Raw genomic sequence first — 26423 nt, forward strand, 5'->3', positions numbered from 1 at the left:
CTCCGAATATCTCTTTCTCCTTTCCCCGCGCAACTCGCGGGGCACAACGGCGAGCCTACAACGGCGCCCACTCGGCCTCCGTACGAAATCCCGGTTCGAATTCGCGAAATATTCACATTGATAGCCGCGCACACGAGCGTGTCACCTCGCTTCGAGGATCGTAGACCAGCTGTGTTTTTGCCCGACCATCGAGCAACTCGGGCATGCGCCTTTCGGCGGCTCGCAGCGCTGAAACTCGCGTGAAAGGGAGAGGCGGCGTTGCGAGCCGCGCGCTCATGTCGCAACGCGCCACGTTCGAACGCGATGAAAAAATCACGATGTGTTTCGTTCGTTTTTTTTTTTTTTTTTTTCTATCTCGCGCTCTCTTTCAATCACGTTCGCCGCATTTCTCGCTCGCGCGTGCGTTCTCAAAACGCGCTGGCTGGAATATATTTTAGCCAGCCTCCAATCGGGCTCGCGGGACCGCGGTTCACATTGACAACCACGGTATTGTGTGAACAGAGAAGCGTGGGGATAAAAAATAAATTTAACACGCGGTTCGGATTTTACAATCTCGTACAAGCGTTTCGTAACGGCGTTGTCTCTTTGTAAAGAAAAACAAAAAAAAAATTGGTAATTGCGGGAGAAAAAAAAATTCAGGGCCCCTCCGGGATTTGAACCCGGGACCTCCTGCACCCAAAGCAGGAATCATACCCCTAGACCAAGAGGCCTGATGACGATTGGTTATCAAGACGAGTACACTTGCCGCGGTTTGCTGACCGAGATGCACGTGGTGTAATTCAAATTACGGTTAAATTATTGTTTCAAAATATTGATCTTTGACACGGGAGCAAAATTTGAATTACAGCAAGTGAGAATCGTCCGTGCAACAGAACGTGTACGCGGTATAATACATAATGACGACAATACATACGAGGGTAAAGCATTGCTCGTTGCGACGTGATAAAATTGATAGAAAAGAAACCTGCGAGAACGGCGAATTTCCGATCCGATTGAATTATTCGCCCGTCAATAAGATTTGTGAAAAATCGATCTTGAAAACATTCCGAGACTTGCCGCAGTAGCGTCGCCAATGTGATACATTAATAACCAGCAACTCGCTCAGCGCCTTTAGATGGCGCCAGGGATCACGCGAAACACCTTCGTTTGAGATCGGTAAGTTCGCATCTTACGGTAAAGTCGATTTCTGACTTACCCGTCGTCGGTTGGGCGTTACGTGCGCACACGCGAAACTTGGACAGTTCGGGCTATAATACACAAAATGACATAGGTGCATATGCATAGAATAAAACTATATGGACCAATGAGCGTCGGGCATGAAGTCGCCATATTGATTTACATAAAACTATGTTAGACGCTCATTGGTTCAAATAGTCTTACGCTATGCATATGCATTCTATGTCATTTTGTGTATTATAGGCCCTTCCAATTTTCGAGTTGCTTAATTAATGATCTGATCGAACCGCGCGTGTGTCAAAACCAAATTCCGCTGGCCGTTTGGTCCAAGGACGTTCGGCAGAAAGAACGAAGGTAAGAATCTCGTCATTTCAAGGTGAAACACGATCGTTGTGTCTCGCTCTAGTTTTTATTGGCGATACATACAATACAATCGTGTGTTGTCTACACACGCACACACACACACAGAGGCATTTTTTGTTTTTAACAAAAATAACATTACAGTGGAAAAAGGCGCGCGCGAGAGTTTTGATACGTATGTATATATCAAATCGAACGCGCGCGATCGACAAGACGCAACAATCATCCATACTCCCGACAAAGGCGCTGAACGTATCGGCAAAAAATCGTTTTTTCTCCGAAACGCACGTGTACGTATTTTTTTCTTTTTATATATTAATTTATACAAAGTGTAAATCGATACGGGAGAAACAACGTGGCTATATTTAATTGACAATCAGTAAATACGTATTCAAAGGTAGAAAAACTTCTTACACAATAAATAACGCTCGAAAATTGTGGAGTCTGGATACACTGGTTTCGCTTGGTTTAGTGCGACTGGCGCTATTTTTTTGGTTTTTGTTTTTTTTCTTGTCATATCGGATGGGGCAGAGGAGAGAGTGTACAGGAACTGTGCAAGATCGTTTGATCGCGCGCAATCTTATCGGATTCTAGTTTTTAACGCTTCTTCCGACGTACATCTTTAGCTTTGGTAAAAAAAAAAAACAAATTCTTCACGCGCGACATGTTCGTCACGCGTTTATCTCGTCTTTGATACTCGTTTTTTTTTACGCTGTCGCAACGACACTCTCGGTGTTCGTTTTCATTTCTCAGAAACACACACCACACACACACATTTCACAACGAAACAATATCGAAACATCTGGTTTATCCATATTCAAACATGGATCGTAAATTATTCCTATTACAATTGCTAAAACCCTTCTCTATATAATAAAAAAGAAAACAAACAAACAAACAAACAAACGAGTTTTACGCTATCGTGTTTGGTACCGCTTGAACGTCCTGGGACGTGTCGCTGAGCATTAAGGTGGCCGTGGTCTGCTGGCGGGAATTCTGATCGATGGCTCTGCCGCCCGGTGGCACGTACGTCCACCAGGCCAAGAAGAAGAAGAGGAGCGAGGCTGCTTTGCCGATAAACGCCAGTGCGAGCATGTATCTGAATAACAAAAGAAAACCACCACAAATGCGCGCGATAATACGAAACCAACGTCTCGTTCACAATCTTACGTGAGAGGGATCGATTCGCGCGGCGAGAATCTCTCGAAACCAACCTGCTCATGTAGTAATTGTCGTACACGAGACACGCTCCTCTGCCGTCGCACGTCTCGTTCCACAGGATGCAGGTGTCGTCTATGAGAGCGCCAAACACCATCGGGGCGGGTATCGTTCCGAGTATGCGGACCTTGAGCCACTGTATGCCGAGCGCGAACGAACGCTGATCGTCGCGCACAACTCGCAACGTGGACGAGAGCGCGGGCATGGTGCAGAGAAAAGTCAAGAACATGTTGCAGAACGCCAGAGCGACGAATATCCACAGATAAGCGCACTTGCTCTCGCAGGTGGTGTTGACCGCCTCGTACTGAACGATGTCGCCGTCGTGCGTCAGGCTCATCGGCGACGCGTGTATGCAGCTGCAATTCGCGTACGTCTGAAAAAAAAAAAGAAGAAGCACGTGGAAATGTGTATTTTCCACAAAATAAAACAGGAAGAAGAAGAAGAACAAAACGCGAGATAATCGACTGATAATGACACTAACTTTGACGTCGTTCAACGACGTTTCCTGATAACAACCGGCGTAACACGGCGAGTAATACGTGATCCCGTCGACGCCGCATATGGGATCGAACTGCGATCTGCTGCACCCGCAACCGCTGTTGCAGCTGCTCTCCAGCGACAGATCCGACGTTCTGCAATTTCGAGATTTTCCAGCGATATTTCTGTCATTCCGCGCGAGCGGGTTTCGAACACAACCGCGCGAGTAAGTTTGGAAATTATGTGCTCGTGTTTGTGTGCGTTTATGTTTAAAGCAAATAAACAACGGACCTCGTGTTATTTAAATACGGGACGGTTAATCCGGCGAAATCTAAGTTCGGACAGCTGAGAGCGAAGCAAAAGGTAAAAGCTATGCAGGCTGCCGTGGTCAGCAGACAAAACTTGAGGATGCCCGAGCAAGACAGGTTGAAACGTTTCACCAGATAGCCGCCGAGAAAAGTACCGCCGCCTCCCGCCGGCACGGTCACAAGTCCTGCAAAAACATCGCCGTTTTTCAATATACAGAAAAGTAGAAGAAGTGGATTTAACATTTTAATTAACATTCCAATTAGCGATCCGTCAAAAATACGTTCGCCTCTCCTTGATATCGAACTTCAAAGCTCTTTTGTAAAAGACCCGCGCGCATATACGCGCATACAGGTACGGTTGAAATTACGTTTAGATTGGTCATAATACGGGTGGATTATTAATTGAATTGTGATTATTTCATTATTCACCCATCAGCATTGCGGCCGAGCTGGCACTGACGCTGAATTGATTTTCAATCAGTTTCGGCAGAAAGGCAGCAAATCCGGCCATCAGCAATCCTTCACTCGCACCTGCCAGGTTCAACATAAAAAATGCCGGATTTCCGAGCAGTTCGGTCAGGGCGCGGGGCAGTTCGCGTATTTTGGAAAACGCCTCCCCGGTCGCCGCGGTCGACGATCTGGTCGGCTTCTCGTGCGCCTCCGACACCCTCTCCTTGGCCAATTCCTCCGATCCTGGAGGAATTCAAATGATTCACGTTTTCGTGTCACGCACGAGTAAGAGTGTAAAATTAATTGTTTTATAAAAATATTTTTATAAAAATATTGAATATTTTTCTTTCTAAGAGTCGTCGTGTTTTATTTTTCGTTTACCAGGTAAAATTGCGGGAAACGCTAGAATCGGAATCGCGATTACGAAGCAAATGACACCCGCCGCCAGAAAGCCGATCCACCACGCGCCAACCCAGATGTTGCTGCCAGGAGTCAGTCCGATTCTGAAAGTGGAAAACGGACTCTTCGGTAAATCAAATTTATAATAAAATATCGGTACTCTTTTTCTGGAAATAAATTTCCGAGCGTCGCTCCCTTCTCTCTATATCGGTCGCGGGAGATGTCGATATAATCTCTATTTCAAGATAGCTTCTTATAGCGGCGCAGCCATTATGTAGCTCTCGTGATTTTTGTATCGCGAAAAGTTCGAATCGAAGCGAGCGAAAATATCTGACCGAGTTTTCAAATCGGGGGGAAAAAAAAAGAAACAAAATTATGTACAAGCGCGAGAAGGAAAGAGATATGCGCGAAAGAGAATCTGTGTCGATCAGACAGACTCGATCTCGCTTCGCGTAAGAGCGATTTGTTACTTTTAATTTTACGCGCACGCGGTTCGGGATCAACGTCCATTTTTTTTCCTTCTTTTAATCTAACTCACACACACACACACGCGCGCGCGCGAGATACAAAAATCCTTTCGCGTGGCTGCCGCGATCATTTAGCGCGGACAAAACTCCGGCAATTTCGCTCCGGAGCTCGACAGCGACTCGGAGCTCGAACGAATTCGCAACGTGTAATTACGATCGATCAAAGCGGAAATAACAGCGGGAGGAAGAACATCCTCTTTGGAAGAAAAAGTTTTCTTCTTTCCGCCGTCAGAGAAACGTGCCGCGTGATTTTGCGAGAAAAAAAACAAATTAAACAAATAAATAAGTTCGCGCGAATCGTATTATCGGATTTTAGCGGCGATGACAAAAAAAAAAAAAAAATTTCGTTCCTCAGTCGTGTATAAGATTAATTGCCGAGATTGCGATGCTTCATACGTTGGTCAAACTAGCCGTATGTTAAAAACTAGAATCACTGAACATAAAAATCATATTAAAAGAAATTCTACACAGAGATCCGTGATTACTGATCATAGGAACGACCAAGCTCACGATTTTGAATGGGATTGTGTAAGTATTCTAGACATGGAGAGATCTTACCACAAGCGCTTGATCTCGGAATCCTTACATATTAAAAGCCAGAGCTGTGGTCTTAATTTGCAGAGTGATACTGAAAATCTCGATAGAGTGTACTTACCTCTAGTTGATAATTCAGAACATTTGTAATTTCGGTTATTCACTTTGTACGACTTTAGTCGTAGTTTGTCGCCTGCGAGTTACGGCCATCACGATTCTTTTGGCTCTGAACATCTATGTGACTTTCAGATGACATTTTTGTAAGTTTTTTAAATATTGTTTTTTTTTCTTTTTTTAACAACCTGTGTTTCCACTTAATCATTATGTAATTTTAGTTGTATTGAAAAAGACCTAAACCAGAGGTTGAAAACGTTTTACATTAATTTAAGAATTTTATTACACTACTCCACCTGTGTTTTGCTTCAAACTGCCACCATCTCAAACCCTCATTTGTTTTAAAATTTTTGGAGCTACTCTTCACACATCATTTTTGTTAAAAAAAAAATTGTTTGACCAAACACGCGGATGAATATTAATCAATTCTTGCCGTCCTGCCGGCGGTTTTCTCTTTACGATCGCGCGAAATTTATGGAAATACACCAAAAAAGGAATCTATCCAATTTGTTTTTTTCTTTCTCGCTGAGATACACGTTGTAACGAAAGCGCGGGTGATAGTGTCGGAGAGGGGGCAAAAGAACGAGCACAAACTCGGGGAATTTACAGATGTATATTTCCGCGCGTGTATATATATACACACACGCGCGGGAAGAATCGATATCCGGTCCGAAAAAGCAGGAGCAATTTGAATAACGCTCGATCGGACGCGCGTTGCATCGCGCGCGCGAGAGGGTTCGCTTGCCGCGCGTGCAAGCGCGTTCTTGCAACTTGTACAAACGGTACATATAACTTATCACGAAGGAAGGAATGTGCGCACACACACACACATACAACAACGCAAGTGAGAAAGCGGGAAAAACTGGGAAAAAGTGCACGTAGAAAAGTCGTTCACCGAGGGTGGGAGGGAGGGAAGGAGGAAGGGCAGCTGCTGCATCTCCGCCGCTGTTTCTCCGGCAAAACTTTTCATTTACCCGTGAAATTAAACGCGGCGCATATATATATATATATATTATATACATATATATGTATGTGTATATATATATATATACATACGAACTACTCTTGCACGCAGCAACAGGGAGAGCAGTGCCTATTACGCGAATAATTTCGCCTTACTTCTCTGTATTCCTTCTTTTTCCACCTCCTCGAGAATCTCGTTCTCCTCGCCGCGCGCGAGAGAGAGAAGAAGAAGAAGGATTGTAATTGCAACCGCAAAAATGCCATTGTACACAACAGCCGTGCATCACGATTTTATACATCTTTTTTTTTTTTTTTTTTACTTAACTCCCGACGTGAGAGACTTCGCTCCGCGAAGAAATTCCGCGACGCGGCGCAATTCACTCCCGAGAATAAACGATCGCTATTTCTTCGTTGTTTTTTTCTCTCTCTCTCTCGCAGTGATTTAGACTCGAAGAGGCAACCGACTCGCGAGTCGAGCACAACCTGAAGAAAAATCCTGTGGAAACTCGATTTGCCGAGTCGCGGCTATCCGCGTCGTGAAAAAAAAAAACAAAAAAAAAACCACGTGTGCGTCGCTCCATCTCCTAACAATTAATTTGATTCCCGCGCGCGACACAGTGACTCAACGCGCGGTCGATGAAGGGGATTGACGAGTGTGTACATGAGGGTTGAGAGAGAGAGAGAAAGAGAGAGCGAGAGAGTGAGTCCGGGGAGACGCGCGTATGGAGACAAATGGAACTTGATTGTGTCCTAAGTGTCGGGGGATGAGCCGACAGTTTTGAAGGGTAACATCCGCGTCATCGTCAAACATTGGTTCATCGCTTGACATTTTCCACCCCCCGTTGCTTGGAAGTACATTATATATCAGCGGAGAGATAGAGAGATAGAGAGAGAGAGAGAGAGAGAGAGAGAGAGAGAGAGAGAGAGAGAGAGAGAGAGAGAGAGAGAGTTACACGCACTATTAATCCCGGCCCATTATCGCGCTCTAATGGTCCCGCGGAATATTTTTAACGACATCACACGTTGCGCATCTCGTCAAGGAGGCGCGCACACGTGTCTTTTTCATACCTGCCCCGGGGTGCGAGCCCTCTTTTTCCCGGAGAAAAAGAGAAAGATAGAGAGATATTGTCGCAATAAAATGCGACACAACGTGCCGTCAAAGCCTATCGCTGCGCTTTATCGATAATATTGCTCTTGGAAATTAGCTAATCAAATCGAAGCTCGATTACGCGCGTCACAACGCGTCTCTCTCTCTCTCTCTCTCTCTCTCTCTTTCTTTCTCTCTCTCGCGCGCGCTGTTTAATCGGCGCTTTATTACAGATGGAACTTCAAACTCTCTCGCAAACGGCACTAGCGCGGACGAAATGACGAATATACGCGCATTTGCATACCACCGGGCGAGAGAGTTAGCCCGTTTCGAAAACCGCACATCGACGACACGAGTTATCGCGCGCTCTCTCTATCTATCTATCTGTCGTGTGTATGTGTGTGTGTGTATATACGCGGTCACACGTGTGTATACACGTGTGCGCCGTCAGACAGATCGGCGCAAACGGCCGATAAATCCTCGCGAGAATTTAATAAAGTTGCCGCTGACGCGCGACTAAACGCGCTCGCGTGTTATCAGAGAGAAAAAAAGATAGAAAACGCGCGTTTAGCGTGACAACACGGGAGAAGAGACGCGAATTCCGATAGGTACTCTATTCTGTCGTTTTACACGTTGTCCTCTGCGTTTCGTTGCGCTTTCGCGTCGCAACACGTTTTTTCGGAGGATATCCGTCTTTCCCGCGAGGTTCTTTTTCGCGAGACACGGGTGTGTTGAAAAATGTCGAATTTAATTTTGAGAGAGAAAGAGCAATGTAACAATTAACAGTGTCTGTGGTATCTAAATTATTTAGATCGTACTTACGTTGACGGATCGATTGTGATGAAGTCCGTGTAAATTTTCAACAACTCGCCGCCGACGACGTAGCCCAACGCGGGTCCTATTATAGCCATGGTGTAGTAAATACCTGCCGCCAAAAAATTTCACATTCGTGTCATCAACCGATACAGAGGTACGTGATATCTTTTACCTAGATAAACCGAGGACATCTTCTTCGTGACGTTTTCGTCGAGAAACGTGACCCCGAGCGTGTAAAACGGTGCCGCACCGGCGCCGTGTAACAGTTGAGCTACCAGAAATATGGTTAAGTACAGGCCACTGTAAGGCTGTAGCTCCACTTGAACGGTAGATTGATCCGCGCAGGAGGAGATCTGAGTAGCCGAAATAACGGATAAATCTGTGGCGGCGGCGTAGCCGGTTTTCGCGCAAACTCTACGTAGAATAGAGAAGTGGAAAAATCGAGAGAAGCACGAAAAAAATTACACAAAAAATAAAAAAAATAATAATTTGCTACGTAGAGTATAGTAGTCGGTCGTCACCCGCGCGTGCTTCAAATTGCCGCGCGTTTATCGGACGGCGGCGATTACCGCGGAAAAAAGTTTTTTTCGTTGCGCAAAATCTCGTACAACTCCAATTTACATTCCAACGCGTGCTGTACGTTCATTGTGCGTCGGAAAATTTATATCATAACGAGAGTCTCACAGAAATTATACCGCTACGTTACTTACACATACAATACACATATGTTTTGTGTCACAATCATGTTCAATAATTTTTATTTAATGTCGATCGCTTACCGAATGGCTCGACACGTTGGCGGCAGCTTGGCATGTGTTTTTCGTTTGCTGGCCCCCTCGATACGGTCCGGCTAGATAATGCGGAGACGCGAACAACATGCTTCCTATACCTAAGACTAGAACCCCCACGCCGATGTACCTGCGACATATTTTTCAGACAACATCTGATTTGAAAAAAACGGAGACCCCGCGAGATTTTACAAGCGCTATAGTTTCTGACAATGTTGTTGGTGGTGGTGGTGGGCCAATCACCACCGAACGGTGGTGTACTACTTCGGGTTTTTTTACACACAGGCAAGGTGATATTTAATTTCGCGAATTCGATCGCGCGTCTCTTTTTCTCCCTGCGCGTAGTTTCTGCCCGGTGCGAGAGACTCGAGAGATCCACCCTCCACCGGGGCTTATCGATTGTCGATTACGGGACGAAGAAACGAGGCTTCGGGAGCGTCAAAGAAACAGGGATGGAGATTAACACCGACATTGTCGAACGGACTGACGTTGGGAATTAATATTTATGAGAGTCGTCGTGTTAAAAAAAGCGATATACCGGGTGTTATTAATATTAATGCGTAAGACACAATGGTTGCGGCGCGCGGTGGTGACACACACACACACACACCATCGTCGTCGTCGTCGTCGTCGTCGTCGCACCTGGGATGCGTTACCTTGGCTTCGATGCTTTCGCGCGGCCACCGAGATAGCTCACAGGCACGAGGAGAAGGAAACTGGCGATGTCGTATCCGCCCGCTATTAAACCGGTCTCGGACGACTTCAGTCCGAATCGCCTCTCGATCGTCGTTATGACGACATTTACGAAACCGTTCACCACCATTCCTGGGAACAATCACAACGGTGATAACAACACGATGAACGAACGAACGAGAGAGCTCGCGTTCCCAAACAAAACAGCTCACCCGGAGCAGCGAGCTCCTTTCCCTCGCTCGCTCGAAATCTTCGAAAATCGATCGTCGATAAAAGCGCAGCGCGATTTATTATTACATCTCGGCAAACACACCGCCGAGATTAAACGCGCATTTAATTTAAATTTTATTTTACATTCCGTCTCTCTCTCGTTGCACTTCGTCTAATTTATTCCGGGGTATCGCGTTTCTCCTATCCGGAAACGACGCTATATATTATTGAGTGCTTGGATGATATCATAACGCCCCCGTGTTCTTTTTGCCTCCCCCCCCGGCTTCTGTTACGCCACGGAAACTCCGCGAGTAAACGTCTCCCTCAGGACACATTCGCCTCTAGATCCGCGGTGTAATCCCGAAGAACCCCGAGAGCTCTCGGCGCCGCGAACGTTCATCTCGACGAACATGAACGTCGACGGGAATTTTCTCTGTGTGTATGGTGTTCTTTTTTTTTTTATTTTATTTTTCGCGTCGGCGATCGAGACGGATTTGTCGATCCGTTCGTTGACACGCGTTAGACACTCGGTTTTCATCAAATGCGCGCGTTTCCACATCTCTCGATTACATCTCCCGCAAAATGTGTGTTGACATTTCCCCCCTCCCCCGCGCCCCGAAAAATTGCAGAGAAATTGACTTCGATATCATTACAATTAAATTCCGTGGAAACTTGTGTGCGCGGTTTTTTTTTTTGCGCGCGAAAGAAACGGAACTTTCACAGAGGGGGAGAGATCTTCGCGCGCGCGGCGAAAATCGTTTGAAAAGTCATTAACATACCTTGCATAGCGCCGGCCCAACACAACCAGAAGAGCGCCCATTTCGCGGTGCGAAATCTCTGCAAGTAAATTGGTCTGAACCAGAACCAACCGCACTTGAGATTGTCCGCGGTCCTTCCCGGATTGTCCTTCCGAATTTCCGGCTTTATTTCCGGCTTCCTCGGCCCGTCTCCGAACTGTTCCGGGAAGCTGGACAGGGTCTCGTGCATGTCCGGCACCCCCGACTGTAAATTACATCACGCAACGGGAATTTATCGTTGTCATTCGAGAATCGACACATCGCGTCATACATCATACATCGCGCGCACACACACACACACACACACACGCACTTATATATATATATGTATATATCGACCGCACGTATATTTCTCTTGAAAGCCTTACGCGCAGCGTCGTGTAAAATCGGCGGTAAAGTGGCAAAGTGTGTGGTAATAGCGAATTTGCTCCCGGCAGTGCGCGCATCTCGCGACGTGATTGACTGCCCGAGTAGATAGAGTGAGAAAAAAGATAAAACGTGTCGCAATACATCGCCGCGTGACCTACGGTCTCTCCAACGATAATCGGTAATATATTTTATTCCGTTTCCGACACAGTTGCGCTATCAGAAATGTGCGCGCATCTTCTTATCTTATGGTAATTAAATTCTCGTACACACAACAAATAGAGATTCGTTAACAATTAGAGTCGCGAAATTAAATACTCACGCTAAATGCGAATTTGTCCCTCATGGTCACCGACGAGAGATCTCGAAGATGCGGCGACAAAACAACGACGTTTTCTCGAATTCCGATCAACAATCGGTTGTGTGTGGAAAATTCGACGTATGTGTTTTAGTGTATTACTCGCTACCGAACTACTTCTAATAACTTCACTGATTATTTTCTCACTGAGTATTTTCCGCTATGATACTTGTTCGCGCATTTAAAGCCCGAAAGATCGGGCCGATATTTTTATCGCGCCGGTTTTATCATTTAAAGAGAAAGCTTGACGATTAAATATTTGACGCGAAACGATTTAATCATCGGATCAGTTTTCTCGGTCAGCGGAAACACGCATCTCCCAATTTGGAACACCCCAAATCCGTTCAATTTGCGCCGCAAATATTATTACGCTCACTGTTCCATTTACCTCCCGCAATTTCCAATTCGCGCGCGATCGAAAGTCGCGATCGTCGCGACGACGTTCTCGTCGTGTGATACTTTCTCCGATTTTCGTGCGGCGTTTACAGATCGCACTTGGTCGCGACACATTGTACTTGTCGTATCCTCTTTCAACTCGCGGTCTCAAACCGGCGCACACTTCGCTTCGTCTCGCGCGAAAAAAAAATAAAATTCTTCGATTCGATCGAGAGAAAAGCGTTTTGAGAGACGCGCTCGGTAAAAAAAAAATCGATTCTCGATCTCTCTCTCGTTTCTTTACATTTTTCGACGCCGAGTGACGGCGATCGAAAGACGAGCACCGCGAAGATCGTGGCGATCGAGAGCGCGCGTCGCACGCGACTGAAGTCTCCGCATCCGCGCTTCGAGCTCGCGCGCGCGCGCGCGTTTTCCTCCGCGAGTTAAAATGCGACATACACACGCCACCATCGCGGCCGCTTTTACCGTCTCTACGGACATACACGCTCTTCTCTCTCTCTCTCTTTCTCTGCCTCTCTCTCTCTTGTGCCCGCCGCCTCTCACACCCCTTACTAGACTGCACTACTTCCTATATGTACTCTTTCCCGAGCCAGTTGTAAATCATCCTTACTAGCTGTTGCTTCACCATCGTTGTGGCGAACGAGCCACCTACACGTCACATTTAAATGTGGTCAGACTTATTGGCTTTCGCGTATAGAGGCAACGTTTTCTCGAGAAAACCTAACTAATAAGCGCGCGTTTTTCGTACATACACACACACACACACACACACACACTTTGACGTTGAAGTTGTCGGTTAATGAAACCACGCTTCGAGAGTCGTTCACTTATCTCATCGGTATTTCTCGAACGTGAGAAGATGACGAAAGTTTTTTTCCGTGACCGTGATGTGAGAATGTAAGCCGAGATAAAAACGGGTAACGGAAGAGCTAGTTAGGACGCGACAATACACAAGGTATTTCGTAATTAGAAAAATTAGAAGTAAATTTATTTCTAATTTATTTAAATATCTTGCGTCGCGATTTCTAATCTGTCATTTTCTCTCGCGCGGGGAAAAACTTTATATATATATATACACCGAAAAAATTATATTCTTGTAAGTAGAAGATTTTATACTTAAAAAATCTTCTTAAAGATTTTAGATGATATTCTTAATTTAAGAATATAGTCTTTTTCGATAGTGAGATATATATGTTTTTCTATAGAGGTTTTTTATATTCTAATCAGTATATATTCTTATCAATATTATCAATATTTAGAGGATTTTCCTCTTAAGATAAGAAACTCTTCTTGGCGCCTATTTTAGTATAAAATATACTTAAAGTAAGTGGGATATCCTCAAAACAAGAATACAATTTTTTCGGTGTATATAAAATTCATCTGTGAGTCGGCAGAAGAAAAGAAACACAGAAAGAGATGCGAAGAACATTAATTAGGAAAGTTTCGTTATTCCCGTTCGCGCGGTGAGAAAACGCATCGAAATTCCTGAAACGCGCGCGGAAAAGACGAAAAACCGAAAGACAAGCCGTAAATCAGTTCAAGGGATGTATCAAACAATCGCGAATGCGTCTGGATTTATGACGGCAATAACGTCGGCGCGTGTATAAAACGCACGCAAAAAAAAAAAAAAAAAAAAAAAAATAAAACACTATGATAATATCGTCTACTCTTAAAGAGACCGGTCACGTGAAGCACAATTATTGATCGAGAAATATGCACGTGTACGTACGTGTGCGAGCGAGCGAGCGAGCGCGCGCGCGTGTGTGTATGAAATTAAATAAAGTCTGCTTTAAAGTTTACCTAACGACTGGTCAAATGCAACCGATAAAACGTCGGGAAAATCGAGGAAATTACGTAATTGTGTTGCCTCGCAGTTTTTTCGTATCGCGATCGGAAATCGCGCGAGTAAAAAGAAGAAGAAGTAGAAACGAAAGGAAAGAGCATCCATCTCGCGTCATTCGCGAGAGAGAGGAGCTGTTTGCCGCGAATTACGTTTTTATATTTGCTTCGCGGACGTTGTGGCGGATTGTCCGCGGCAACGCGTTGCTGAAGATAAAAAAAAAAAAAAGAAAAGGATCAAGGAGCTCACATTACGCGTAATATGCGCGTACACGCGTGCACGACGGGGCGAAACGACGGGGTGTTACTTACACAATGTAAAACACACGGTGTCCGAAGAGCAACGAGGGGGATCTCTCGCGCGCGCACGTTGCACCGACGGGTTTGTGACGAGGTAGGGAAAAACAAATACTCTCTCTTTCGGGGGAAGGGAATCATCTCCGCGCGCGTCCGGGCGCACGAGCCACGCGACCGCTTCGACATAAATTTTGTGGATTTAATAAAGATTCATGGCTTCCGCTTGTACATAGAAGCCGCGTCGCGGTCGTGTACGGCGAGAGCATTACGGGGGGGTCTCTTGTTACGGTTTGCTCTCTCGTCGACAAGACGACGACGCGACGGCGTACAGCCGGACGTCGTCTCTTACGCGATCGTTTCTCGTCCCGCATAGGCGTCGGAAATTTTCTCTCGAAATTCATCCGCTTGTTGGTTTTCTTTTTTAATCTCTCTCTCTCTCTCTCTCACTTGCGTCTCTCGTGCGCGAAGATCGTTTCCAAAAACCGCGATCGAAAGACACAATTCTCTCGCGTTCTCGATGAGGAAACTTAACAGATTGCTTGAGAACAAAAAAAAGTATCTGCGCAATTCTTATCACGCGAGAATCAACGTTCGGAACAAACTTTCCTCGCGAGCGCGCGCGGGTTTTTATTCGCACAGGAGGAACTTTTGAGTGTAAGTGCACATCGCGGCGCCTATGACAAACAACCTCTACGGACGACGCCCGGAGGGCGTGGGCGAGTTCGAATTATGTACGAGAGACGGAGACCGAAAGAGGAAGCTTTTAATAATTTTTTTTAATCTGTTGCTCCTGGACGTATTGTTCGCAAACAAAAGTGGATCTCCTTCTTAGGAGCGAGCAACGTGTGTACGCGTACGGGGAATAAAGGAGAAGTTCGTCTCAATTGTAACCTTTAAATTCTACCCGCTATTATGCCGCGGGTGCGGCTTATCAGCGCTCCGTATATCCTGTTTTTTCTTCGTTACTTCAGCCCGTCGATGTGTGCACCACGTCGCTCGCTCGCGCGCGCGAGCGCGCGTCGATCTTTAATCCCCTTATATGAATGCGCGTCACGCGACGCGTGTAATCTACATCGACTGGTAAATCCAGAAATGATTAATCTCCTTCATCTCTCTCGTGCGTGCGTGCGCGCGCGTGTGTGCGCCCAACACTGACATCGGCCACGATTTATTATCGACGTATCCCGTATCAATCGATTCCCAAACTCGCTCTCTCACTCGGTTGGATGAAACTTTTACGCGTGTAAAAAATACAACGCATATATTTTTCTTCGTTAGCTGCCGGAGACCGAGATTATCCGCCAGGCGATTCTTAATGCCTCATTATAATGGGAATATACTGTCTTTCCGTGTCTCTCTCTTTCCTTTTCGAGCTCTTTTTTTTTCTCTCGTCTTTGGAATGAAAACTAGTAGTGTCCTCAAAAGAGGAGCTTTGTGCGCGCGACTCTCCGTCACGTTCGACTATCCGCACACATTCTTTTATGCCGACACGTTTTTCACCCCCTTCCCGCCCCCACGCTCGTGAGAATTTCTCGGCGGAAAAGAGAGCCCCCGGAGGTGGGCTCTTTCGCGGTGGCGCGACATAAAGCGCGCTGTTTGCCATTTAAATCTCTCTGTCTCTCTCTCTCTCTCTTCCTCTCCCTCTCTCGCGTTTTTTTTCGTACTTTTTAACCGGATGATACCGTTATATAGACGAAATGATCGCGCGCATGTATTTTTTTTTTTTAACAATGTTGTCTCGCACAGTTTTTATATCCCGGGATGTGAGATAAGAAGTTGCTCCGCGCGAAATTATTGAATCGAAGGTAAAAAAAAAACATTCCGATTTGTGTAATGAACAATTAATACGGATACATCTCTCGCACGTACGGATCTCATTCTTCTTTGGTTGAGCGACGGTGTGATGCGAGAGATAGAAAGTTAGGGTGAAAGTTCATCCGCCCTCTAACCGGAGGATATAACTTTCGTCGCGCGCGCGCGCGCGCGTTTACGACGCCCGTAAACCGATGCATTCCTAACAACTATATTCAGGAGCAAAACTCGATTTACGGGCGCGCACAAGAGTGAATATGCCAAACAGCTTGTTAATGCAAATTAAATGGCACTCAGGCCGACAAACAGGCATTTCGCGAAGCGGATGCCAATTATTTCGTCGTTCGTTTCTCGCTCGACGTGACTTTTCTCCACATCCCCCCTCGCGATATTCGACGCTCGACAACGTTGACAAACTCGAGGTGGAACCTCGAGGGAAGGGGTAGAGAAAAACGCGCGAGTTTTCTCTCTTTCTCTCGTTGTAACATAAATTTCCCGACAATTGTAAGAAACGACAATTGTGCGCCGCGCGAAGCGAAAATGTGATTTTCGATCGGAACGAAGAGATTCCGAGGAAGGTGTTACATACGCAATAGTTACCCCGTTCTCTTCTTTCTAAAATGTCGTAACCCTGAACGTACACGTGTACGATGCACAAGAAATCCACCGACAGTCCCCGCTCCTGCGTCTCTCTGTTCCTCATATTTTCGTTCGCCGTTTTTCTTTCTCGTTTTATTATTTCAATTAATTAATTAATTAATTTTTTTTTGTTTGTTTCACATTTCCTTCACGAGCTCACGGCCCATTAATTGAGAGACCCGATGCCCGCCTGAAGTGCGTCGCGATTTCCGTGTCTCCTTTTTTTTTTTTTCTTTTCGTTTGTTTTGGCATCATTACTATTTTTTCTTCCCTCTTCGACGTCCTCGTCATGACAACGCGCGGCAAGCAGCGCGCTACACTTCTCGTGATTGCGGCGCAATTGCGAGAAGGCTCGAAGCTTGCTTTTCCAACGTTTTGTTTTTTTATTTTTTTATTTTTTTATTTTTTTTGTAAACCGAGCAACACACACAAAACAGATCTCGCTCGCTCGCGCGCGAGAGACGTTACCGAAAATAAACACACGTACAATGGAAATGAAAAGCGAAACCGGAGAGAGAAACGGTGGGCTCTTTTCATTTCGCAACCTGTTGTTTCCATTCCAGAAGACCTCGCCTCGGATTTTCGTATATCGAAAGAAAGCAACGCGGGAGAGATAGATAGATAGGATAGAGAGAGAAGGAACACTTTGTTGCCGCGCACGTTTTCGATTGTTGCACAGACGTGGAGATGCGACGCGCTTCGCGATTGCGTCGCTTAAGCGGAAAAATAGTTTTATGAACGATTTTACTCCGCCCAATTTTCCTCCCATCTCCCAAGTTTTTATCCAACGAAAAAATCCACACCGGGAGAGATCCCGTCGCGTTGATCGAAATGTTGTCGCAACGAATCAACGGTTCGCTGCTCCGCACGAGAGGTTCGCATCTTCTCTCGCATCTTCTCTCGCGAGAGCGTAAAAGACGAGCGGAAGAGAGATGATCGCGGACAGACGCCGACGGTTTTTCCTTTTTTTTCTTCTTCTTCTTCTTCTTTTTCTTCCGCGTGTGAGTTTCGCATAAACTCGGATATCTGTTCGGGGTAGAAAAGCGCGTGACAATATCACGAAGACCTTCCGGCAAACCTTACATATACTTATGCAAATTTTCCGGGGTTTTCCGAAGGGCGAGGGATGCAAATTTTCACGAGACGCGCAAACACGAGGCGCGCAGGTAAACGCGCGCGCGGGGTGCGCGCGTTTGTTTATTCTTTCGAGACGCCCTGAAAGGATACGACGGTAAACTCCTGGGTTATCGTTCGCGCGATTAAAACGAAAGTTGAAATTTTGCGCGAAACTCGCAAGTTCTCCAGCGGACGGGGGGTGCAATAACGCGCGATTTCAACTCGGTGTAGATTTTTTTTACCGGATTATATTGTATACAATTGTTATCATTGTTGCTCTCTCTCTCCGTTGAATTCGCCTGATTTGGATTTTGTTCAACAATATTTTCTTGAAATTGCTTGTGAATACAATTTTTGATTGCAAACAAATCAAAGTCATGAATTCAAGATACTTACGTTTTATGGCGACTAATCTTTATCGTGCCCGTGTTATCTGATAAAGTTTATGTGCTCTTTAACGCGCGATCACAGCTTTTGCGAGCTACGAATCGGCACAAGTGCTGAACTCTCTCAACAGAACTTCAAATTTGAATCTTAGTTCACGATCTATTTTCTTCGATCTTTGAGAACTGAATTCAAGAAGAGATTGCGCGATCGCGATACGCGCACGCACGTAACAATCAATTCGCATTTTGTTATTAAAATTAAAAAAACGACTTACCGTCGGTTCGACTCCATCGTAGCCCAAATTGTCTATTCCGGTCATGTTAAAATCTGCAAAGTGACGCGGGAAGAGAATGAGTGGACGCGTAACTTGAAGCAAATTAAAAACTTATAAAATAATTATAAAACAATTATAAACTTATGAGATAATTATTGACAATAAAATAATTAATTAATATCACAGCAACGAGAGCAAATTTATAAGAAAGAGAAAACCATATTTTATTTTCTTATTTCATATTTCACTTTGTATATTTTACAATTTTATATATTATATTATTATTATTTACTTTGTAAACAGTGCTGAAGATGATTAATACAATAAATTTTAATTGAAACGTTCCGGAATACACTGACGTTTATTTCACTATCGAACATCCACCTGGACCGTTTTCTCTTTCTTACGATAAAATAATTGTTTACTTGCAAAATTATTATTTGCCGCTGTTTTAATAACAATAATTATTCGAATTAGCTGTTTTGCAGCTACATATCGCACATTGATTCATCGTCTTATATTTTTAAACGTAACAATTCACACGAACGCGCTTCTCGGGACGGGAGTGTCGTCGTTCGTTTTTTGAATGTCGTTGTGTATATTTAATAATACGGTCGTTGATAGGCGCGGATAAAGGGTAATAACGTTTCAGAACAGTCGAAGAATAACAGGATAATAGACACATCACAGTTAAATTATTATACATTATTATGCACTCTTGCGCGCGGGCGGGCGTTTGTGTGTGCGTGTACTCCCGTACTCTCTCTTATAATCTTCTTTATATATACAAATCGAATTCAAGGTTCACATACTAGGTCATTCGCCGGAAAACGTTTCTTCGATTGCGGTGCGGGTTTTTTCTTCTCGATCGCGTTGTACAAATTCGCTCGCTCGCTCGCTCGGGAGCAATCACAAATCGCATTTTCATAAACGATGATACGTACAAACTTTCTGCGTTTTTTCACGGTTCGATGAGATTTTTACGAACCTCCGGTGATTAAAATGGCGTGGCGGTCACGCTTTTCTAACTCCGAATACACGCGTTTACAACACACGCCTTGTCACACACGAAGCGCAATCCGAGACAAGAAACACGCACGAACGAAATCGGAATTGTCCAACGCGCGATTTCATTGGCAACTTTGTTTCATTTCTTCCGCGTGACTCGCGTCATACTAATCGCGATGTCGATTTTTCTCACATCGTCGAGACGAGATTCCGATCTCGATCGAGATCAACAAGTCGCGATCATCCTCTCGACATTTATTTGTAAAAACTTGTCCGTCAGCGTGCGAATAAAATGTTCGCACTAAAAAAGCGCGCGTTTTCTCTCTCGGCGTTTCACAGTCTTTCGTCGTGACACTTACTCTCTGGGTTCTCTGTGAAAATATATATTATTATACCGTCGTTAGTTTTCTCTCGAATTTATGATACAGCGGGACGAGAGCACACGCGAATTCGTGCTTTATCGCGCGCACGTAATAACATTTAGCGGCTCTGTAACGACTCCGACGGGACGATAAGAATTTTCGTCGAGTCGTCGGGGTCTGCTTGTGTTTTTCTCTCTCGGAAATATTGAAACCAGAGCGCGGAAACGCACGCGCGGAAAATTGTCGCGCGCGACATTTTTCGACTTTAATTACGTGAGACTCACTCGATGGGTATTGCCGCGCTACTTCCGTTAATTAATATTCGCGCGTCCGCGTCTTGCGTCTCTTTCGCATCTGTACGTGTAATTAATTAACGTAACGCGTAAACCATATAGGCTTACGGAGAAAGAAACCAACACAGGAGGTGATTACGGGTGTTGTGTGATGCTCTTGGCGGCGTATCCTCCTCCTCTTCCGTTTGTGTGTGTCGCACGTCATTACGTAAAAAGTGCGCGTAAGAACGTTCTCTACTTGGAAACTTTCCTTGATATCGCGTCGCCCCGCGATATCAACATCACCGTGCGCGTTATCTCTCAAACGAAACGTTGCATCGAGCTATTTGTCTGGGAACGCGTTTCCTGTCGTACTTTTCCGAGCGCACACTCCCACGCGCGCAAAGATACGCGTTATAACAACAAATTAATTGCATATGTTAATCATCGTATATGTTATATATGTTACATTACTCACCGCATCGAGACCAAAGTATTCCGTGGACGCGAATCTCGGCGCGCTAAAAAAACACAAGCATTTGCATTCCATATCGGCGCATGATTGCGTTGTATCGCGCGATCCCGTTACCAGCGGTAAATCGCATCGAAACGGGTCTTTTTATCTTGTTTATCGAGAGAATCGATCGAGGAGGAGCTCGCGCACCTTTATGACATATCGTCGGTTTCGCCTCGAGGAGGAGCTCGCCTTCGTCGAGATCACAAGCGCGCAACACGCGAGAGAACTGACGCGGGGACTCTCACCGAACGTTTGACGCAGTCCCGGGACCGGTTGATCTTCCGAGTGGGGCCTCGCGCGAGGACTAACGCGCGCACACACACACACAGCTCGTTCGCGGAGAGCCAAGATCTCTCGATATCTTACATCAGACGCGTGTGCACGTAATTTGGAAAAAAATTAGCGCTGCTATTTAAATTTTCAAAAGACAGATGTTAATTGATTAATAAAACGACACAAGCTGTATGTGTTTTCCGTAGATGTGTCTTATTTTTTTAACTTATATTATTGCGTTGGATAGTTTCTACACGTAAACCGTGACTACGCAAAATAACGCAGCAATAACGTTCGAGATCAAACGCAGCGCATTTTCCAACTCTGTTTTTTTTTGTTCATCATCTTTCTGCAAAAATCTCTGATGAGAAGTGAAAAACAGCGACTATTTACCGATTCGGACAGTCGTACGAGTCTTCGAAATGAGAAGTCGGTGGATTTTCGATGATCAGTCCACGTTGTTTTTTCGTGCGAATCAGTAAATATCAATAAAACCTAATTTTTATTTTTGTAACACGAAGAAAATATTTATTCTTGTTAATTGCTATCTTTGATACTATCTTTGATTTCGCGAAATTTCTCCCAATATTAATTCGCGAAAAACTTCGTTGTCGAAGGAATCATCTCGATTTGAACTTGAAACTCTTCTGATTAGCGGCGCTCCGCGTGTTCCGAGGCTTCGTCGACGCTCTCGACAACAATTGTTGCAAAACTAACGCGTTGGTGACAGTCGGTGACGTCGTCAATGATTTTCAGCGAATCTATCCGTCGTTGAAAAATCAAATCGGTGCAATATCTACAAATGTTTTAATGTGCAACATACATGTGTCTCATGTGTGGATACTTTTATATACTCGGTTTTCTCCGCGAGATGAGCGCGCGCGCACTGCCGATGAAACGGACTGAAGCTGGTTTTTAGACACATCGTGTTTTTTTTTTTTTTTTTTTTTCCAGCAGTCCGCCGTGTGTACCGCCGGCGTTGATCAACCGACTGCTGGCGGCTAGAGACGAAAATGAGGTACACAAAGGTGGGAGGCTTTTATCCTCTTCTCTCGTAAAATCGAACATATGGAAGTTGCACAACGCTTTATCCATATAAGGACCGTCATACTCGGACGAGATAAAAAATGTGGATTCTCTCTCTCTTTCTCTTTCTTTCTCGCTTTTGCACACTTTAAAATGTCTGCGGATTTCTGACCGTTTCGCAACTATGCATATGTTGCTGCGAAAAAAACCTAGATTTCCACAAATCTCGAGACGCGCAAGTCCCGGGTTATAACGAGGAGTTTACTCGGAGCAAAACTGTTTTCTGCGTTTCAGTTTTGTTACACAACAGCAATCGCGTAAAAAACACACACACATCGTCCTTGTTCTTTGTTTATCGTCGTATATTTTTCACGCAACGGGGGACGGTCGTCGCGTACAAAACGCGGAATCACTTGACATTATTTGTCGGTTATCCGTGCCGTCTGTTTATCGAAAAACGATATGCTGCGCGCGCCGCGCAGAGATTCAGATGATGTAAAAATACACGACGTAAACGATAAACAGAACGGCGAGCAGGAGCTAGGCGCACACCTGAAACCAGTCGAGTCACCTCCAAATCGTGCACGTGTTGTCCTTGCTCGCGGTGATTATGCTGTCACCTGAGTACGTGAACGCGCAAGCGAAGATGTCGTCGGTGTGTCCCCTAAGTTGTTGAAGACAGACGCCGTCGCTCGCGGACCAGAGTCTGGCCGTTCGGTCCGAGGAAGCGGTTAAAAGTTGATGGCCGTTTGGACTGAAACACACTTGAAATACTCGAAAGTTTATAAATAAATATTATAAACGAAGAGAGAGAGAGAAGGAGGTTCTATTTGCAACGAGAAAGAAGTTTACCTTTCGAAACTTCCTCTTTGTGACCTTCCATCAGAGCCAATTGTTCAAAATTGTTGCTCACGTCCCAAACTCGCGCGGTGGTGTCGCCGCTGGCCGTTGCCAGTTTTCTGCCTCCGTTGTCGAACGCGAGATCCAGCACCTCGTCGTCGTGTCCCAACAAAGTCGCCACGCAGCGATTCGTTCTCGCGTCCCACACCTTCGCGCTCTTATCCATCGAGGACGAGGCGATCAGCGAACAGTCGAAATTGTAAAGACAGTTCGACAATCCCGCGCGATGTCCGTTTAACACGTGAGTCAATCTGTTTTGAACGCAGGCACGCACCTTCAGTTTCTCCTTCTTCAGTTTCGTCCGGGTTTCGTTTGCGTCGAGAAAAACATTGTCTCGCACACTCGTTCGTTGAGGAGAGTTCGTTTCGTGACGTTTTATTTGACGCAATGAATTTTATTCGCGAGTCACGCGTTACGTTTTCAGCGCCGAGATAAGATACTCTACGCGCGAAATATATGAAAAAGAAACAAAGACGAGAAGAAACTAACTCACGTTAAAGTTCTTGTGTCCCAGATGTTCACGGCCCCGTCGAAGGAACCCGATATAATCTGATTTCCATCGTCGTTGTAATGCAGCGCAATAACTTCCGCCGTGTGGCCCCTTAACGCGCCCAACTCCTCACCTGCGGAATTCACAAGTCGTCTCTCTTTCTCTCTCTCTCTCGCATATGAAACACAAGATCGAAAGTACGCAGCGCAAAATCTCGAGAGGTCGTGTGATCTTCTTCGCTTATCGAGATGGGAAAGAGAAAATTATGTAAAAAAAACGCTCGAGTCGAAACCTAATTCTCTCCGAAAAGAGACCGAATGCGGATTAAAGCGATTTCTAAGCGCGCCGATCGATCACGGTTTGGAACTTGAGCAACACAGCTCAGACTCCTCTTTAAGCCTCCTCTGTTTAATTAAAATACCGGATCGCCGCTGCGCGATCTAACTTAAGCCAGTGATAATTGGATATAGTAGTATCCGGGGGTATAGTAACTGCGCGCCGCAATTTGCGATGTCGAGAGGGTGTACTCTCGACACAATGGTCTGTTGCACCCGATCGATCGCACCCAGGCCGCGGTTACGTATTTACGTACGTACATACATAAACATAATAATATTCGCGTATTTTTTATTTCACGTAAATATAATAATATATTCGGGCGAGATTTTTTTTTCGATACCGGTTTCCACGTGGAATATCCTCAGAGTCTCGTCGAAGGAACCGGTCGCGAGTCTGGGTTGCGTGGGTGAAAATTTCGCCACCACCACTTCGGCGTCGTGACCCCACATTGTCGCGAGGCAATGACCCGTCTGCGAGCACCAGATTTTCGCCGTCTTGTCGAAGGATCCGGTTACGATTTTGTCCCTGAAATATCGTACGAGCAAAATAATGGAACTACTTTGGTGTCTTTTCCACATCGTACGTTGCGGAGTAAGAGAGTTTAAAGCGCGTTAAACAATCGCGGACAGATATAAAAAAAAATAACAATCCTACGCGTGCCATAAGTAGGTTCGAGTGTACAGACCGGTTTTTTTTTCTTTTTTTTTCGGATCGATATTGCGTCGCTACGCTGTATAAACTTTGATTATCCGTATAAACTTACGAAGTCGGGTTGTTAAAGGAGACGGTGTAGACCACGTTCTTATGGCCTTTGAGAGTAAGAAGCTCCTCTCCACTGTCAATGTCCCAAACTTTACAAGTTCGGTCGTAGCTGCTTGTCAGGCATCTGTCGATCAAAAACGCACGCACGTGACGACGTGACGAATTACATTCGATAAAAAAAAAGAAAAAAAAAACATCATCCCGCGCGGGATTTTAATGATGATGATCTTAAAGAAGATGGTCGCGCAAGTTGCGGTGATATTTACGCGAAAACTTGGAAAATATTGTTTGCACAAGCGCTTCGTGAATGATTAAGCGACAACCTCAGCCCGGAGTACCTTTTACCTAGTTTATCGCACGTTATGCCGGTGACCGGCAAAAGATGAGTCTTCAGGGTTTTGTATTTGTAGTAGCGCTTGGCACGTGTGTCGCAAACTTTGGCCTGGAGCTTCTGCAGGGTCTCGACTAATTGGTCCATTACACTTTCGGTTATTACAGGTTCGGTCGCTTTTATGCTCTTGGCTAATGCTCTTACGTCCGTGCTGCAAAGTAAAATATCGTGTGTGCTTTATCCTCGCTTGAATTACACGCCTTCGAAATACATACATACCTCCGCAAAAAGTTCGACGTTTAACAAAATGAAAAATAAACAAAAAAAAAAACAAAAAAACGATTGAAAGCAACATTTGTTCTTGATGATTGAAACAAAGAAAAAACCTAATCGGTGAAAAATGCAATTATGGCGAATAAATTTAATTACTCGGCAGACAAATCCAGCAGATCGATCATCTTTGTTTTGACGTCACCGCCTTGCGTGTACTCCAGCGCGAGACCTGCAAATATTTGTTATCTCTCTCAGGCGCATAATAAGTTGACGCAGTTCTGCGCATACGATGCATATGTATGCAGTTCTTATAATATTTTTACTTGGAATAATGATTCTTCTGTGTTATTTTTGTCTCGAGTTTTTTTCTTATGGAAACCCGTTTAAAACGCGCGCATAATAATAATAATAATAATAAAAACCTAAAACGTTTATTATTATATCAAAAGCGAGCGAAATAAATCGTCGATATTGTTGTTGAGTGAGTGTTTGTTTCTTTTTCGTTTTTCACACGAGTGCGCGTTCTGCGGAACTTCCTGTCACAGAAATGAAGAAGAAGAAGAAGAAGAAGAATCGCACTTTCGTTCGCTAGAAGTAAAGAGAATAGAGTATACGCGTCCGCGCGTATAATTTTTCTCCCTTAAAACATCCCCCATTTGTCCCGAACGGAGACACGTTTGAGACTCGATTGTTGAATTTTAATTTGTCATATATAGTCGCTTGCTGTGCACACGTGCTCGCCTTGCTTACCTGGCGGGAAATAACGAAGCAAGAATTTCAGCAGCTTCATGTGGACATTCCAATTACAATGCGTCCGGGTGTTCCAGACAGGTCCCGCGGATCGCTACTGTCCGTGATGTTGGAGGGGAGCACGGATTTAATTATAAAATGTGATCACGCGCGTCAGGTGGATTATTACGACGTACTCACGTAGAGAGAAGACGCGTTTTTTCTTTTTATCCCTCGCGCCAACCCCAAACCCGTACCGAAGACCTATCAAAAAATCGTGTATTGTCTCGTGGTGTACGTCAAAGTACGATCAAAGCGTGTCTCGCGAATAAACGATCGCGCTCAGAAAATGGTACAACCGGTTGCCAAGACTCCGCTTGATCAATGTTCTGAAAATTCATCGATAAACAATTGTTTATCTTCTTTACGTGCGCGGAAGTAATAAAAATGAGGAGAACCGCGTGCAACCGCGAATTGTAATTTTATTAAGTCATAATATTAAAATAGAAAACGGGGTGGGGGGAAAAGAAAAAGTGAAGGAATACCTGAATGCATGTACTCTGTGTCTTTTTTACAAAGAAACCTCTTCTAAAGGAGTAAAAGAAAAATATATAATTATTACGTAAAAAAAGAAAAAAAAGAAAGCTAATTGTTGCATATTATACCTTTTGTAATAATCACGTAATAGCGCAATTCATAGATTTTCTTCTCTTTCGCTGCGTTACCGACCAAATACATTC

General features: G+C 44.9%; 2 protein-coding genes and 1 non-coding gene across 12 annotated transcripts; all 3 read right to left on the bottom strand.

Moving 5' to 3' along the window:
• Positions 1-638: 638 nt before the first annotated feature.
• Positions 639-710, bottom strand: Trnap-ugg. Its single transcript has one exon. It is a non-coding gene; the product is annotated as a tRNA-Pro (tRNA).
• Positions 711-1542: 832 nt separating this feature from the next.
• Positions 1543-21738, bottom strand: LOC109858207 (solute carrier organic anion transporter family member 4A1). 7 transcript variants are annotated; one of them, XM_020435254.1, is made up of 13 exons: positions 21657-21738; positions 18402-18454; positions 10900-11122; positions 9874-10042; positions 9209-9347; positions 8602-8782; positions 8436-8538; positions 4371-4492; positions 3969-4232; positions 3523-3724; positions 3236-3386; positions 2751-3127; positions 1543-2635 (listed from the first exon to the last, which is right to left on the bottom strand). In XM_020435254.1, the coding sequence occupies exons 2-13, from the start codon at positions 18444-18446 to the stop codon at positions 2449-2451; spliced, it is 2163 nt and encodes a 720-aa protein (XP_020290843.1). In that variant the 5' UTR covers positions 18447-18454; positions 21657-21738; the 3' UTR covers positions 1543-2448. The 7 variants fall into 7 exon arrangements, with proteins under 7 accessions (XP_020290843.1, XP_020290842.1, XP_020290841.1 ...); XM_020435253.1 differs by lacking the exon at positions 21657-21738 and adding an exon at positions 20522-20808; XM_020435252.1 differs by lacking the exons at positions 18402-18454; positions 21657-21738 and adding an exon at positions 20522-20810.
• LOC109858209 (dynein assembly factor with WDR repeat domains 1-like) lies at positions 20953-26157 on the bottom strand. 4 transcript variants are annotated; one of them, XM_020435262.1, is made up of 9 exons: positions 25705-26157; positions 25111-25183; positions 24689-24892; positions 24352-24474; positions 23929-24113; positions 23253-23382; positions 22712-23010; positions 22412-22623; positions 20953-21594 (listed from the first exon to the last, which is right to left on the bottom strand). In XM_020435262.1, exons 1-8 carry the CDS (start codon positions 25742-25744, stop codon positions 22427-22429), a joined length of 1251 nt encoding a protein of 416 aa, XP_020290851.1. In that variant the 5' UTR covers positions 25745-26157; the 3' UTR covers positions 20953-21594; positions 22412-22426. The 4 variants fall into 4 exon arrangements, with proteins under 4 accessions (XP_020290851.1, XP_020290849.1, XP_020290852.1 ...); XM_020435260.1 differs by lacking the exon at positions 20953-21594 and having other exon boundaries at positions 22408-22623; XM_020435263.1 differs by lacking the exon at positions 20953-21594 and having other exon boundaries at positions 22408-22623; positions 25111-26157.
• Positions 26158-26423: the final 266 nt, after the last annotated feature.

The sequence above is a fragment of the Pseudomyrmex gracilis genome, unplaced genomic scaffold, assembly GCF_002006095.1.
Source record: "Pseudomyrmex gracilis isolate BER0280 unplaced genomic scaffold, ASM200609v1 scaffold_192, whole genome shotgun sequence".
NCBI classification, from domain to species: domain Eukaryota; kingdom Metazoa; phylum Arthropoda; class Insecta; order Hymenoptera; family Formicidae; genus Pseudomyrmex; species Pseudomyrmex gracilis.

What these genes read in the sequence shown, in the direction of transcription:
- LOC109858207 (XM_020435250.1), bottom strand. Translation starts at nt 16,688, where the DNA reads ATGAGGAACAGAGAGACGCAGGAGCGGGGACTGTCGGTGGATTTCTTG. An exon ending in GAGAACGGGGTAACTATTGC is followed by an intron (nt 11,123 to 16,574) that starts GTATGTAACACC and finishes TGTAATTTACAG; the next exon opens with TCGGGGGTGCCGGACATGCA. An exon ending in ATCACAATCGATCCGTCAAC is followed by an intron (nt 4,493 to 8,435) that starts GTAAGTACGATC and finishes TTCCACTTTCAG; the next exon opens with AATCGGACTGACTCCTGGCA.
- LOC109858209 (XM_020435262.1), bottom strand. Translation starts at nt 25,744, where the DNA reads ATGAAGCTGCTGAAATTCTTGCTTCGTTATTTCCCGCCAG. An exon ending in TGCGATAAACTAGGTAAAAG is followed by an intron (nt 24,475 to 24,688) that starts GTACTCCGGGCT and finishes TTTGATCGACAG; the next exon opens with ATGCCTGACAAGCAGCTACG. An exon ending in TCCTTTAACAACCCGACTTC is followed by an intron (nt 24,114 to 24,351) that starts GTAAGTTTATAC and finishes ACGATATTTCAG; the next exon opens with GGACAAAATCGTAACCGGAT.